Genomic DNA, 16,242 nt, shown 5'->3' with positions numbered 1-16,242 from the left:
TCCCTCTTCTTCTTGTCTGCTGCAGCAGGTTTTTTGGGTTTTGGGTTAGGGATAGGGATGTGGGTGGCTGGGGGCGCAGGGGGGTGTGGAGGGGGTAGTGGGTTTCATTTTTTTTTTTTATCAATTTTTTTTTCTTTTTTTTTGAGAAAATTCAGGTTTTTAAAACAAAAATTAAAAAATTATTTTATTTGCCACGTGGCAGACATTTGGCAGTCACGTCGACATTTAACAGATCAATGGATGGAAAATGTAACGGAGGTATTATTTTGAAATAAAATAGTACTTAAGGTATGAAAGTGAATTGTTTTGAAGATATAGTAAGGAATTGAAATAGACCCTAAACCTGAGGTATGAAAGTGTAATTTACCCAATTTTCTTTGCTTGCCTAAACTTTGAAAACTTTTTACGGTTTCCGAGTATTTTATAGTTTGAAATTTTTAATCAGGGTATAAAATATCCGAAAGTACAATAGAAATTCCGCCTAAATGCTCATTTATCACTCACTGTTGGAAATTCTTGTGCTATCCAATAGCCAAGGATTTTGTCCATCCCAGCAATTGACAGGTTTGAAACCCTAAGTCCCAAGCTACCCTCTCTCCCTTTAGGTTTTGCTGAGCATGCCCTATTTGGCTGTTTCATTTCATTTCCGTTACATATGATTCAATGTAGGCGGACCCATGTACGAGGAATGTTATAGGATTAAGAACAAGCAAAACAATTACAACTTATTTTACTTTCATTTTAAATTACATTCAAGTTTTTTATACAAAATGTTCACACTTACTAATTACACGAGTATTTAAGTGAAGACAATATTAATGTAATGATAAACAACAATCCTTCTCTCTGAAACTCAAACAAACCATACGCATCGTTTCACATACGTCGTCGTTTGGTTCTTCACAAAATAGAATCAAGATCCTTGCCATATCCTCTTTGTCAGGATTCCAATGATCCGTGAATCGTGTCCATTCATCCTACATTGTGCGGTCATAAATCATTTTAAATATTTTATTTAAAATTAAACACAAACAGTAACTAACAAAACTAATTGCACTATGTAAGATAAATGGACATGATTCACGTATCTCCAAGATCTTCACCAAAAAGATCCGGAGAGGATGCTGTTGGCACCAAATATGTGGCTCTACATAGGAAACTACTTCTCTACCAAATTTGAGTTGGGAATACTTTTCAACTTTTGACGAGAAAGAAAGATTACTTTTCAACTTTAATACAATGACTTTTGACTTTTGAGCAAATTATTAGTTCTCTGATCGAGACTTTTGACTTCTGAGTCAATTATTAATTCTATGATCGTGTCTACATATGAAACTAAGACGAGAGATGCAAACCATCAAGGAAATTGAGCGTTAATGATAGATTAGATGGAGAACATAACAGAGAAGCTTTGCTTAGCAAAAGCTAGTACCTCAACCCCATCCTCGCCCCCCATTCACAACCAAACTCAAAGTCCAAAACATTTTGTGTTGATACATGGAGCTTGTCATGGAGCATGGAGCTGGTATAAGGTGGCAACTCTCCTGAAGGACTCAGGTCATCATGTCACAGCTCTAGACTTGGTAGCATCAGGGATCAACCCGATTCAGGTACAGCAACTGCCTTCGTTATCGGAATACGTCGAGCCTTTGACAAAGCTCATGGTGTCTCTACCACCAAATGAAAAGGTTATCCTTGTGGCTCACAGCTTTGGTGGAGCCGTCATATCTATTTTCATGGAGAGGTTTCCTCATAAAATTGCTGCTGCAGTATATGTTACGGCTGTCATGTCTGGTCCTACTCTCAATTTCTCAACTATACAATCAGAGGTAATGAATTTCATACACACAAAGATTGAGTTGCACTATATGTCTTCTTTATAGTGCTCTACTGTGAGTTGAAATTGATCATATGTCGTACCTTATTCATCGTATCTTGTGAATCAAAAAAATAAGTATGGCATAACCATATCTCTCCGTTGAGGATTCCCTCAAATAAACTTATTTGAGGCACTTTGTATTGCCAATTTTATAACTTTTACAATGATCTGAATCGTCTTATTGTAGTTCATTCATAGATCATCTTTATAAAAAAAAAATTCACTCCAAAACTATTAAGCATAAATCAAATTAGAGGGGAAAAAAAAAGACAAATACGATTCTTCACGGAAACAATAAAATGGCTATTAATTAATTCAACCATTATATATATTGAGAATTAGACCTACAAGAGATCCCTTCAATAAACTCATTTGAGAGATCTCTAAATTAAATTGGACCATGTATGTGTGCGTATGTCTGATCTCTTGTTCATTGTTGTCTGAATCCTACTGAATGAGATATATAAGGGTAACTAACAAATAATTTTCTGAAAAATGCATAGATTAAGAAAAGATTGGATTATATGGACTCTCAATTCAGATATGATAACGGGACCAATAACCCTGCAACATCCTTTCTCTTTGGGCCTAAGGACTTGGCGACAAGCTTGTACCAGCTCTCACCACCACAGGTAAGTCTCAGACTTTAAGTGTGTCTATTGCAATAGATAGGAACCCTATTCGTGCTCTCTTAACACGCACTGGAAAGATAATAAATACTTAGCTAAATATACTTTTTTTTCTTTTTGGTTGGTGATTTATATATTCGTGCTCTCTTAACACGCACTGGAAAGATAATAAATACTTAGCTAAATATACTTTTTTTCTTTTTGGTTGGTGATTTATAAAATGTGCAGGATTTAACCCTAGCGTTATCGTTGGTGAGATTTATTCCTCGCTACAATTATGATGTTATAAAACTCACGAAAGAGAAGTATGGATCAGTTCCTAGAGTATTCATCGTGTCCGGCGAAGACCATGCGATAGTAATGGATGTGCAAAATTACATGATAAAAAGCAATCCACCAAATGAAGTGAAAGTGATAAACGGTTCTGATCACATGGTCATGCTCTCTAAACCCGTAGAGTTGTTCTTCCATCTCCAAAACATTGCTGAGAAATATTCATAAACACAGTTATACAGAGATGGTTAGATCAGGCAAACAAGTATTATACTATTATCCAAATAAGTGAGATTGTTTTATAAGGATTAAGTACTAAGAATTATACGTGTCCATGAACTTTAGCTAAAGAGGTATGAAGTACTCAACAATCTCAGAATTCTCAAATACAATTTCAATATTTTTTTTGTTCACCGTAAGGAGGTATTTATATAATACAAATAAGGAGTATTAGAAAATAAATCAAAATAATCATTAGCTCACAAGGACAAGGAAACCTAAATTTAAAGTAATAACATAAAATATCTATTTATTCTACCCCAAAAAAGAATTTGGTCGAAATTTTTTGTGGTCTATGTGGTGATATGGTAATTTTATGTCTCTCATGGTGAAAAAGTTGTTACTTATAAAGAAATAATGCATCTATGTAATACGTATATTGGTCAAGAAGTGTAACTCAAGAAAAAAAAGCATTAGTTCACAATAAAGAGATACATCTCTTTAATATGTGAACCGAGTACAACAAATGTACCAAGAAATATAACTCTAAAATAAAGGATTACACCTCTGACAAGGGTTACAACAATTTGACAAGACTTATACCCATTGACTTGAGTGATACCCTTTGGTTGTCTATAAATAAGATTGCAATCAACCCATTTCATTCTATTTCCAATTCACTTGCCTAAGAGAGAGTCAAAATGTAAATTATCTTGTGTGATGCCCAGTCTAACAACAGCCATCACTGGCGATGATACTTCCTTTATTAGTAAGGGTTGGGTTTTAAGTCAGGGAGATTTAATATTTTTCTAGAAGCATCTAAGTACAAGCACACTAGAACTAATAGTCCAACAGAGGCCAAAAGTTACCGATGAAACAAAGAAGTCTGTTGGAAAGAATATTCAGTTGACTCCTCATCCTAACAATATCACCAAGTCAAGTTGGTAGCACCGTTTCAAGAAGGAAATCGATTTGGTTGGTGGGTCAAGTTGGTAGCACCGTTTCAAGAAGGAAATCGATTTGGTTGGTGGGTCAAGTTGGCGTAAGGACAAGTTTCCAACTTCTGAAAAGTCGAGTCAATATTAAATGTAATTGGAAATCACTTATAAACCAACAAATTGCCTTGCAAGGAAATTCAAAACCGGAACGAGTTCGGATAACTTCAGTGTGAATAAAAATAAATGTTAAATATTCCAATGGTATGAAATGATAAGGTATCATCTCATGGCATATACCGTTTGCAAATTGATTTATAAGGAGTATACCATGAGATGTAGGGTAGATTCGAAAAATAAAAAATAAAATCGAACTGAATCAAATCAGAAAAAACTGAATCGAGAAAAATCAAACAAAATTAGAGAAACCAAACTGAACTAAATTCTATTAATTCGGTTCCGCGTTCAAAGCTTAGGACAGCAAACCAAACTGAATATCTAAACCTTAAAACAACGTCGTTTTATATTTTACACTAACCCAAACTAATACACCCCTCGTCCCATCATGCCTCCAGAGTCTAAACTCGTACCCTACCTCCAGTCCCTAGACTCCAAAGTTCAAACTTGATACCTCAACCTTATCGATCACTTTCCAAACTAGAATCTTCTCCTCTCGACGTCGAACATCTGACACCTTACTCGTCGTCGTGCTGGCCCCTTGGTTTGATTGGCCTCGATACACCTCCCTTTTCTCACGTGCTCCACGAGCACCTCCTTCATTGTGATCTCTTTGACTTGCCAAACTTCGTCTCTGACTCGACTAGGCTCACCATCTTGACCTCACCATCAAGGTAAGCCCTCCTAACACACCCTGACCCTGATGTCTACTGAACACCAAAATTGAGGCGCATTGGCCATCACCTAGATAGGTGAGGAAGCCTTGATATGCATGAAGTCATAACTAAAGTTTTCAACTATTAAAATCTATCGAAATTTTGGTAGAGCTTCCCTTAAAATAGGAATGAGCCCAATTAAAATACCTGCAAACAACCACCTTTATTCCAACAAATCCTCGAAGGGCCACACCTAATGGATCTCATACCCTTTACTACATGCAAAACAATGGGTTCAGAGCATAATTACCCAAATATAAGTCTTATGAATAAGTTGAGTAATTACCATAATTCGTAGGAATATGTCAGAGCTGCTAGAATGTACCTCGACGTCTGATGTGATTACTGTTACGACTACTAAATCTGGTGCTCAATGAAGTCTTCCTCTAGTTGGGCTTGTTCTCTAGAGCCTCTGGAACTGCTCACATCTACTCCTTGAATAAGAAAACCTCATCAAAATTTTGTGAGCATTGTCGAAGTCGAGGGTTCGAGGCTCGGCTTCATGTTTTCTAGCAAGAATGAGGTCTTTGAACTTGTGGTGAGCTAGAGATGATGAAGATAATGGTTTTTATGGGGTTAAAACTCGTTAGACTGTGATGGTTGTGTGTGGCTCTAGGGAGGAAAAAAACATGTGAAGGAAAGAAGAAAGGGAGAGAAAGTTTTGGAAAATGGGAGAGGGACGTGAGTCCCATTGGACCCAAACAAACCAAAAGAATTCTCCATAAATGGAGTGAATTAATGAAAATGCCTTTGCATTCATTGTCCCGTAAAAACTTTGTTTTAAGTCTGATTCTCTGAAGGAAAGAAGAAAGGGAGAGAGAGTTTTGGAAAATGGGAGAGGGACGTGAGTCCCATTGGAACCCAAACAAACCAAAAGAATTCTCCATAAATGGAGTGAATTTATGAAAATGCCTTTGCATTCATTGTCCTGTAAAAACTTTGTTTCAAGTCTGATTCTCTGAAGGAAAGAAGAAAGGGAGAGAGAGTTTTGGAAAATGGGAGAGGAACGTGAGTCCCATTGGAACCCAAACAAACCAAAAGAATTGTCACATCCCGGCCTAGGGCTTACCACATCCCGGGCCTGCTTCACCACCGTAGCACGATATTGTCCGCTTTGGGCCTCGACCACGCCTTCACGACTTTGTTTCTGGGAACTCTCACGAGAACTTCCCAGTGGGTCAACCCATCATGGGATTGCTCTTGCGCGTTACTCGCTTAACTTCGGAGTTCCGATGAAACCCGAAGCCAGTGAGCTCCCAAAAGACCTCGTGCTAGGTAGGGATGAGAATATACATATAAGGATCACTCCCCTGAGTGATGTGGGATCTTACAATCCACCCCCCTTAGGGGGCCGACGTCCTCGTTGGCACACCATGACCAGGGTTAGGCTCTAATACCAAATTGTCACATCCCGACTCGGGGCCCACCATATGCCGGGCCCGCTCCACCACTGCAACACTATATTGTTTGCTTTGGGCCCCGACCACGCCCTCATGGTTTTGTTTTTGGGAACTCTCACAAGAACTTCCTAGTGGGTCACCCATCATAGGATTGCTCTCTCGCGCTACTTGCTTAACTTCAGAGTTCCGATGCAACTCGAAGCCAGTGAGCTCCCAAAAGGCAAGTTTTTGGGCTTGGCAGGAACAACCCGAAGGCCTGGAAGGTTTCTTGGGCTGAGTTTCACGCTGGAGAAGAAGGCCGGAATTCGGCTGGAATTTAGACAAATTTTGAACGTCCATAACTTTGTCAATACTCAACGAAATCGAGTGATTCAAAAATGAAAATCGTAGCTCTCGAAGAGACGAAGAGAATGGTTCCTACATGACATCTAACTCACCGTGGTTTGGCCGGAAAACGCCTCGAAAGCCTCGGAGGTCACCGAAAACTGGGTAAGATTCAAATAGATATAACTTCTTCAATACTCAACGAAATTAGGTGAAACAAAAAGGAAAGTTGTAGTACTCGACGAGATGAAGATATACCTTGCATGCCGGTCAACTCGCCATGGTTTGGCCGGAAGTTGGCTCGAAAGCCGTCGTACTCACTGGTAAAACTGGGAAAACACCCTCCGAGTTGTTCCTGACTACAAACCTTCACCAAAGCACCTAAAATGAGTCCTAACTAGAGTTTGATCGATCTAAGAGAAAGATTAGAGAGAGTCTTGAAGTTTACCAAGGTCGAGGGTTCATCGTTGTGGTTCCCCGAGCTTACGAGTTTGAAGACTGGTATCAGTTCCTTCCTTCGCTGAGATGGCGACTAGGTGTAACCATGTGAGTATGTATGTGTAGGTATGTGTGTGTTGTTTTCAAAGAGGAGGGGGACAGCGCAGAGAAGGGAGAGAGAGTTGCAGAGAAACCACCGTAACATGATATTGTCCGTTTTGAGCCCCGACCACACCCTCAAGGTTTTATTTTTGGGAACTCTCACGAGAACTTCCTAGAGGGTTATCCATCATAGGATGGCTCTCACGCGCTACTCGCTTAACTTCGGAGTTCCGATGGAACCAGAAGCCAGTGAGCTCCCAAAAGGTCTCGTGCTAGGTAGGGATGAGAATATACATATAGGGATCACTCCCGTGGGTGATGTGGGATCTTATAATCCACCCCCCTTAGGGGCTCGACGTCCTCGTCGGCACACACCATGGCCAGGGTTAGGCTTTGATACCAAATTATCACATCCAGCCCGAGCCCCCACCACATCTCGGGCTCACCGTAACACGATATTTTCCGCTTTGGGCCCCTAGGTTTTGTTGCTGGGAACTCCCACGAGAACTTCCCAGTGGGTCACCCATCATAGGAGTGCTCTCGCGCGCTATTCGCTTAACTTCGTAGTTCCTATGAAACCCGAAGCCAGTAAGCTCCCAAAAGGCCTCGTGCTAGATAGAGATAGGAATATACATATAAGGCATAGAGGATCCATTCTCCTGGGCGATGTGGGATGTTACAAGAATTCTCCATAAATAGAGTGAATTTACGAAAATGCCCTTGCATTCATTGTCCCGTAAAAACTTTGTTTGAAGTCTGATTCTCATTCCGCTTGTACCTACGCGTTCGTAACAACGATTACTATGAAAATACGCTAAAAAAATAGTTTATATGTGTCACAAATACCAGTCAACGAAAGTCAACACGTACCGTTCTAGGGGCATTTTGGTCATTTTACACCTTCAAGATTAAAATAGCTTAAAATCAGGGACGGGTCGTAACACCTCCCAACTTGGTCCCCGATGTCATCGTTTTCTATAGATTTATCACCTGATCTCCGACTTGACTTGGCTCTTCATTTTGTTTCATACAATCGCATGATTGTGGATTAAGAACTGCAATTACAATGGTATTTAAGTATTGGGTCTCCTGAATTAGGGTTTCTTCCTCATAAAGGGGAAAATTTCACATGTTGAGCTCTTTGTTTGTAAATTAAAGTGTGATACAGCTTCTTTCTAGGCTGAACTCTAAGTGATATTAAGTGTGTGTTTCTTAGTTGAAATCCATGGTTGGGCTGGAAATAACATGGGAGTTGAGGATATGGATTGATATGTGTCAATTTGCTTTTTCTCCTTCTCGACAAATTGCGTTGAAGGTAGACAGCCATAGTGTGCATCAACCCGCACCATCTTATCCTTCAGTTCTAAATTTATCCAGACCTTGATAGGAAACGAGTGAGCTAGCTCACGTAATATTTTTCCATCCCCTGTCACCAAATTGAGACACCGCCAATCTATTTAAAAATACTTTTATAAAAGGGGAAAAATAATAGTTAAGGTTTCAGTTTAGCATGCGAACAATATCAGACTTAACAAAACATGATCCCTGCATATTGCATAACAAGAAAAGAAAGCAGTGCATCTAAAACGTTGTCATAGAACAAAGGAATACCATAGCATCTAATTGGGAATTGAAATATCAAGGCGAAGGGAAAAATAATTCCTACGAAAGATGAGAAAGTTAGGTTGCGCCAACCCTAAATGTATGTATATAAGAAATTTCCACTCTAATTACAAACTAATAAGTTTCCACTACACGGCCATGTCTTCCCATGTTTTACAACCTAAACATCAACCAGGCACGGATCTACGTGGGAGACTGGATAGGTTGGCCCAGCCCAGTCATTTTTGTTTTCGACCACTTTAGGATCTATACTCAAATTCAAAATTCTATTCACACACTCATTTTTATCTTTTATACATTTTTGTTATTTTTTGTTCAGTCCCACCAAATTCATCTTCCACCTCTGGCTTGCACAGACTCTCTTTCTTTCTCGACCTTCTACCATCCATTCCTCTATTGATTTAACATCGGTCACCTCTCTCTCGTCCGCCTATAGCTCAATGAAAACCCCTTTCATTTCAGTCGTCGACGTAGAACTCCGTCAATTCTCACGATTCGATCGTCAATGTCCGTCTCTTTCTCTCTCTATCTTGTCTATATCTCTCTGCAACTCACTCCCCCTCTATTTTAAGATTCAGGGTTTTTAATTTTCGAATTAGGGATAAAATTTCAAGTTTTTTTTATTTTCGATTTTGGGGATGAATTACAGAATTGGGGAATGATTTTAGAATTTGGCCTAAGAGATCTTGGTTTACAAATCCAAAAAAAACCTAGAAAAAAATTTCAGGATTACCAATTTTCGATTTGGGATCGTTTTTGTTCCTCATATTCCAACATTTTTGTTCAATTTTTTATAACCACTTTTAGGTTCGGTTGCTGAACCTAAACCAGCCCTCCTAGAAACCCAACATCAATTTTGTGGATTTCGATGTTGCCATACCTTATAAAGTTAAACCAGCCCTCATTTTTATCTTTTCCCGATGCTCCGCGCGAATTACTACAGTGCAAGTCCCATAATTTTTCAAAAATCTTCGACCATGAACAAGCGTAAATGTTAATCACAACATGTATATACACATTTCCAAAACCATCTTTCTCATAAGTTCTTCATAGATTTTACATAATTAGAAATCATTCTAATTCACTTTTTCCACAAACTAAATAGTGACATCTAGTAATGGCTTTCGAGGTAGCCAGATTAATCAAAATATGTTTGAATTCATACAACATATATTTTGAACCTTAGTTATGGTTACAATGTAATTTTGTTCTTCTGTCTACTATATTCAGATCATGTAATTTAGAGCATGGAACTAATTGTTAAACTCTACATATATAGACATGATCGCTCCTATGTATCTCAAGTATATTGCTTTGGGCAAAGATTTATGGAGGTAGATTTTCGATGGGCTCCAGGAATATCTACCTTTATGATTACCTAGAAGATGGCAGGTTCCTTGTTGTGCATTCATGTATCTTCATATTATGGTTGGGAACATCATTAGGACTTAAGATCCGCAATGTGCGTATGCCAGAATTGAAACCTCGGTCTCGTCCCTATAACTTAAGGTATTCCTTGGAATCGGCCCAAACACTAATGAACCTTCCTAATCTGCTGTAAAGTCATGTGTTTGACCCACATACGCTCTCACGTTCCTTTGTCATTGACGACTCGACATTAGGTTGCCATGAATAACTAATTATGTGTTGTAGCGTCAATTACTTTTTTAGTATACTCCAACAGTTTCGTTGCTGAGATGGGTGGGTGCGTTTTTTTTTTAAGTTTTCTATAACAATGAACGGAATTGACCTTTTAACCCATTTATGGGGATAGAGTTTTGAAAGAAATTATAATTCGGCCTACGATTTCTAAAGGACTTGACCATTGGGCCATGATTAATAGTTTTTTCACTTTAGGGTCAGATTAAAACTAAGGTCTCACCACAATGATCATGAAAAAAATTTGGCCTATTTTTCTTTAATATTTTCCAACACCCTCAAACTCATTATGTGGAATCGTGAGTTTACCAAGAAAAAAATTATAGATACTAAAACTCAGTTGATGAACACTGTTTATTAACAGTGATTTTACATTTTTAGCCCCTGTATTGCTGTTTGTTTGCCCTTTTATTTTTCAATCTTAACGGTAAAATGGCAGTTTTATCCCTGTGTACACTTGTGGGTATAATGGTCCTTGAGTTCCAGCTGTCGTTATCCCTTTTCGAAAGCATAAGGCCACGTGTTGGTCATCGCGGTAAGCTTTTCTATTGCTTCCAGTACAGGTTTCTTGATCTCTCCAGCTCTCTCTCTCAAGAACCAAAAATCTCTTCAGTTCTCTCTCATTTCCAGCGTCCACCGCCACCACTCAGATGTCCCCAAAGGTAGATTTCTTTTCTCTTCCTTAGATTCGGAATCTTGAAAATCCTCGCCGATATCGTTTGATTTCTGCACAACTATTGGCCAACCAAGCTCGCCCATTTGGGCTTCCACGCCCACCCAACAAAGCCCCCATTAACATTCACAACAATCCACAGAGGGGTTATGGACACCACCATCGTGGGTCGTCTTAGAATCCGAGCAGAAAAACTCAGAAGTTTAAAAAACGAAAAAAAAGACAAAAACCCTCGATTGAATCGGATACTGGTATGGTCCCTTACAGGAGGAAAAAACATCATTTTTCTTGCTTGAAATTTTAGTTTTTGTTAATTTTTTTCACAGATTGTAGTTTTTCTTTGTTGCATTTGTCAATTGCCCTCAACAATGAACCACTTGCTAAACGTAATGTTTGTTTATTTGGGCATGTGTAGAGGTTTTGCTGCACTGTTTTTGTCATGAGCGCAAACGAGTCTTTCCATCAGGATGGCGTCCACTAAAAGTCTGCAACTTGAACACAAACGGGCAGAAAACAAGTAGAGGTTGGTTGCCTGCAATCTAAATTCCCAACAGTTAGGGTTTAAATTTTATAAGTTTTGGATTTTTTAATTAAGCCGACCCCAAGTGGATAAAGCTTGGTTGTTGTTGTTTTTGTTGATGGTTTTTTTAGTTAATTGTTTGGTTTGGTTGGTACTAGATAATGTGTGATTCTGATGAAGGGATTAACAAGTTACCAGATGAGGTTGTCGAGAAGGCTGCTCCGATTTCAATACTCACCATGTTCTCCTCTTGCAAGGTTATAATTGCATTATTTGTTATGGCAATTGGGTTTTCAAATTTGTGTTTTCAATATTATTTCTGTTGGAATATAATTTTTTTTCAACTGAATTTGTTGAGATATCTGAATACATCATAAATCTCATTGCTTAGTCTGCAATTCATAAGACTCACCTGAAGGCTGCTTTTAACGATGTTCACAATTTTGGTTCCATCAGCACTAGGCGGGTCATAAAGTGAATCCTCTGCGAATTCTGTTGGTAACGACTTCCAGTATATTCTATATCTTCTTGAACCTGAGTTTGATTTTAGTACATTTACGCACAATCGCACATACACACAATTAGAAGTACTGCTCATATGAATTTGACACAAATATCAAATATGTAACTCATTATAAAGTGAATTACTAAAGTCTTTGAATGCATTATCCCTCCTATGCAGTCTCCAGGTAGGATTTGTATATCCATGTACCTTGGGAAGACCTGGCTCTAAAACCAACGGAGCACTCCTTGAGTTCCAACCAACATATCCTCGCACCAGTACGTCAGCCATTATGCCCATAAAGATTACGGTCAGTAATGCCATTAACATGGAACTTTATCTAGGACATGAAAATGTATGGCCTATTTTATAAGCATTTCATATCTTTAGTTTTTATTTTTCATTTTTGCGTTACAGAGGAAGTAGAAATGCATTGGAGAAATCTAGAAAAAGAAATCTAATAGAAGGACTGCACAAAATGAAGGGTAAAAACATTTTATTTAAGTTGTTTTCATTCCTTTATTTCTTGCTCCCATCATCCTTCTTCATCCCTTATTTTAGACGACCATAGTAGATATGCTTAAAAGGATTGAATATACCACATGGTTTGAGCCAACAAGGAGATTAGCATTAGAAGTGCTTTTCATCATGGATAAAAGACAATTACAGTAAAAAGTTAACCATGAAAGTAAAGAGACCCTTGAAGGAGGAGAAGGGAAAAGTAAATATAAATTGGGAAGAAGAAAAGGAGATATGTATAGTATGTTCGTTCTTCCAAATAATATTGTTGCTTTTTTGCTTCTGCCATCTCTCTCTCTCTCTCTCTCTCTCTCTCTCTCTCTCTCTCTCTCTCTCTCTCTCTCTCTCTCTCTCTCTCTCTCTCTCTCTATATATATATATATATATATGTGTGTGTGTGTGTGTGTATATATATATATTTATATATAATTTCTGTTTTTTCTCACTGTTTTTAGTATAATTTGCATTCATTTTGCTGACAGTGTTTGACTTTTAGTTTTCATACATAGAAAAAGAAGCATGTAAGAAAACCCTCACATGAATATCTCAAAATCTGGGTCATAATTCATGAATTTTGATGAATCGTGGGTCCGGAACCAATTATTATTTTAGTGTGAATTTGAACATGTCTTGATTAATTAAGGAGTTCTGGTAATTATTAGGCTACAATTTATTCATCAGATTTTAATAGGACAGAGAGGAAGCATACGAGTTTTTCCACCATCTTCTACTGCATTGATAAACCCACAATCCTCAATACAAAACTTTCTAGGTTTAACTAGAATTTTCTTTTGAATATGTTCATGTGCCTATTACAACAAACTATGTATTAATTGAAGTTGTTATTGATTGACTCTTACAAGTTTTAACAGCCTCTTCACAGCATATACTATTCCTTTGTTTAAGTTTTGTTACTCTGTCATTGTGCTGAAGTTAGTGGTTCACCACTTTTAGTTGGTGTTATAAGTTGTGTGAACAAAGAATATATCAACTGTTGAGTTTGTGACATTATTTGCGCGTATTGAAATTTCTTTTTTGTGGACAATTTAGGAATACAAATACTGGATTTGAGGTGTAAGACGAGGAATTGGGGACAGAAGAATTTGGTACAGTGTTTCTAAGAAACGACCAAATGCATATTCCTCACTCACATAAAAACTTTGAACTTATATAATTAGTATTGATTTACACGTGTGCTAAACATAATTTATAACTTTTTCTTTTTCTTTCGTATTACACATAATCAGTTTGAGCATGATTGAACTGATTGGTTTGAGTTTGAGTGGCAACTTGGATTCATATAGGCTGTAAAGTTTAGGAGCTTTTTTTTGCTTAAATAAGGCAATACTATTCCAACTTATTTTCATTGTTATCATCTATTGTTCAAACCACACCCATATTTGTTCTCTCATTTGCACTAAGACTGTTATTCACGTACATTAACAACTTTCTGTTTTTTCCAATTATGTAACTGACAAAACAAAACCTACATGTGAGAAGAAAGGAGAAAGCTCTACCTAATGCAGAACCCTGCCCATGGACACATTTTGTTACTCATGTAAATATTACTCCACCCCCGGTCAATTATGTTCCTCATTGTAAATAAGATTATAAATAAATTTTCACATTTATATAAAAAGTACTCCATCCCTAGAAACCTATGTTGTTCCTCATTACTAGTATATGTTTCATTTAGGATTTTGACACGTTTTATACAGCTTTAAAACCTGCAGCATCGCGCGGGCAATCTTGCTAGTAAAACCTAATTCAAACTAAGTAAATTCAAAACCCCCCTCAAGTGGTACCATGCATTTAGTGAGTCACACGTGCATGAAATCTTCATTGATATCCTGAATTTTTTATTGATATGCTGACGTTGATCTTTTCGAAAGCTTAACAAATCATAATATGTCAGTAATAATGCCTCTTTTCGAGCCCAACTAGGACTAGCGCTAATCATTTTGAAATACCAACTAGACAAAACCTCTTTTCCAAAGCCTGACTAACAAACCATAATTCTCGAAATTAATGTCTCTTTTTGAAAATCCAACTAAAACTAATGCCTCTCTTCAAAAACCGCAACCAAATATCATCTTCAAATTACATAGTCAATAAATACCCAAGCATTATCTGATTTTCTTTGAAATTTTCTTTTGATAAGTTGAGGCCGGTGTCCCAAAGGAAAAATATCCAAATCACAATTCTTTTGACGACAAGATTTTCTATCACTTTATCATTGTCCATTTTGCTGGCGGCTAAATAATGGTTAGGAGTGTGATATTCACACATCTTATTTTACTTCTCACACATTTTTTTAATTTTTGGCCGTCGGATCGGATGAATTGAAGAAGATCAACAGACATAAATTATCAAGAAGCATGTGAGAAGTAAAATGGGATGTGTGGTGTGGATAACACACTCCTAACGATTACTGTGCTGGCGGCTAGATAATGGTTACGACATCATGTTATTACTGGACACCACCTAGTGACTACTTCAACCCATCAACGATCACAGAGAAGAGACGCACTTCCAAATAAAACTACACGTTTTAATTTTTCTTCCAACTTTGACAATCCTTCACTAAAAAGTTAAAAACATTATTTGACTTGCAACGCTAATATTAAAATGTGAGCATTTAACTCCAATCAGTTAACAGCGATTAAAATAATAATTCATTTTTTGACGTAGAATAATATTCTCAACTCTAAATTGGAATAATAAACACTCTTAAGTCACATGCTTATATATGTGACAGTTGCTTTTTATACATGTGACAATTGTTGGATCCATTAATAGAACTAAAGAGCTTTTCGTAGACCCAATATGTTTTACCATTTCCGTTTATTAAAATTATACGACTTATACTCCATATGACCTGTATGTGCGTGACACATGTATTTGTCACTATTTTTTTTTTTTTTTCTGGGATGTTATCCATATAAAATCAGTGGCCTCAATGCAACCTAGCTATTTAGTGCATGCACCAACACTGGAAAGAGACTAGGATGAAAATAGCATTTTGTCACATGATCATGCTCTTGTTCTGTATCCATCAACTGCCAAATTTTCATAATTTCATTATATGTACCTAAACAACACACTACATAGTAGAGATTACATTATATATTGAAGGGAAAATCATATTCACACTACTCTCTTCTCTTTCTACACACCATTATTTAATTTTATGCGTTATCTTCTTTTAGTTTATTCAATTTGATGATCAAAATAAAAATAAGTGTGTAAGTGAGCTAAAAAGCGTGTAGCTGTTATTTCCCCTATCCACACAAAAAGGGAGATATGTGAAACCGTACTCCATGTTTTACATGATTTTTGAAAATGTCCATGACTTGAATTTTTCCTATTGCTACACAATTTTGATATGTTACCAATTTCATCCTATTGTGTGTTTAGCTGGATGTTCCGTTGACTGCCTTACCTATAAATCGAAAGACAATGAGAACACGCTTCAACATCTCGTTAAGGGCATTTTCGGCAGAATATTTTCCCCTCGTTTTTTTTTTTTATCTGATAAGAGTAATGTTCGGTTAGACCTTCGTTAGGGTTAGCTAGGTAATTGCCTTGACAATGACTCTCTGTGTTAGACCCAAATTGTGCAGGGGAAATAAATTTCTTTCAAAAAATCCCCTT

The 16,242-nt window shown here is 37.4% G+C and overlaps 1 protein-coding gene and 1 long non-coding RNA gene across 7 annotated transcripts; both read left to right on the top strand.

The window, feature by feature from the left end:
• Positions 1-1,327: 1,327 nt before the first annotated feature.
• On the top strand, positions 1,328-3,179 carry LOC137748446 (methyl jasmonate esterase 1-like). The gene is made up of 3 exons (XM_068488596.2): positions 1,328-1,829; positions 2,383-2,511; positions 2,737-3,179. The coding sequence occupies exons 1-3, from the start codon at positions 1,389-1,391 to the stop codon at positions 3,007-3,009; spliced, it is 843 nt and encodes a 280-aa protein (XP_068344697.2). The 5' UTR covers positions 1,328-1,388; the 3' UTR covers positions 3,010-3,179.
• Positions 3,180-10,897: 7,718 nt separating this feature from the next.
• Positions 10,898-14,354, top strand: LOC137748405 (uncharacterized). 6 transcript variants are annotated; one of them, XR_015956707.1, is made up of 8 exons: positions 11,044-11,298; positions 11,463-11,570; positions 11,726-11,824; positions 11,959-12,065; positions 12,250-12,379; positions 12,487-12,554; positions 13,639-14,146; positions 14,322-14,354. It is a non-coding gene; the product is annotated as an uncharacterized LOC137748405 (long non-coding RNA). The 6 variants fall into 6 exon arrangements; XR_015956710.1 differs by having other exon boundaries at positions 11,048-11,298; positions 14,089-14,146; XR_015956706.1 differs by lacking the exons at positions 11,044-11,298; positions 14,322-14,354 and adding an exon at positions 10,898-11,036 and having other exon boundaries at positions 13,639-13,960.
• Positions 14,355-16,242: the final 1,888 nt, after the last annotated feature.

Source organism: Pyrus communis, chromosome 2, assembly GCF_041283825.1.
Source record: "Pyrus communis isolate YQ-2024b chromosome 2, ASM4128382v1, whole genome shotgun sequence".
NCBI classification, from domain to species: domain Eukaryota; kingdom Viridiplantae; phylum Streptophyta; class Magnoliopsida; order Rosales; family Rosaceae; genus Pyrus; species Pyrus communis.
Note: the sequence above shows the minus strand (reverse complement) of the source record. Positions and strands in the feature narration are given on the sequence as shown.

What these genes read in the sequence shown, in the direction of transcription:
- LOC137748446 (XM_068488596.2), top strand. Translation starts at nt 1,389, where the DNA reads ATGGAGAACATAACAGAGAAGCTTTGCTTAGCAAAAGCTAGTACCTCA. An exon ending in TCTCAACTATACAATCAGAG is followed by an intron (nt 1,830 to 2,382) that starts GTAATGAATTTC and finishes AAAAATGCATAG; the next exon opens with ATTAAGAAAAGATTGGATTA. An exon ending in ACCAGCTCTCACCACCACAG is followed by an intron (nt 2,512 to 2,736) that starts GTAAGTCTCAGA and finishes TAAAATGTGCAG; the next exon opens with GATTTAACCCTAGCGTTATC.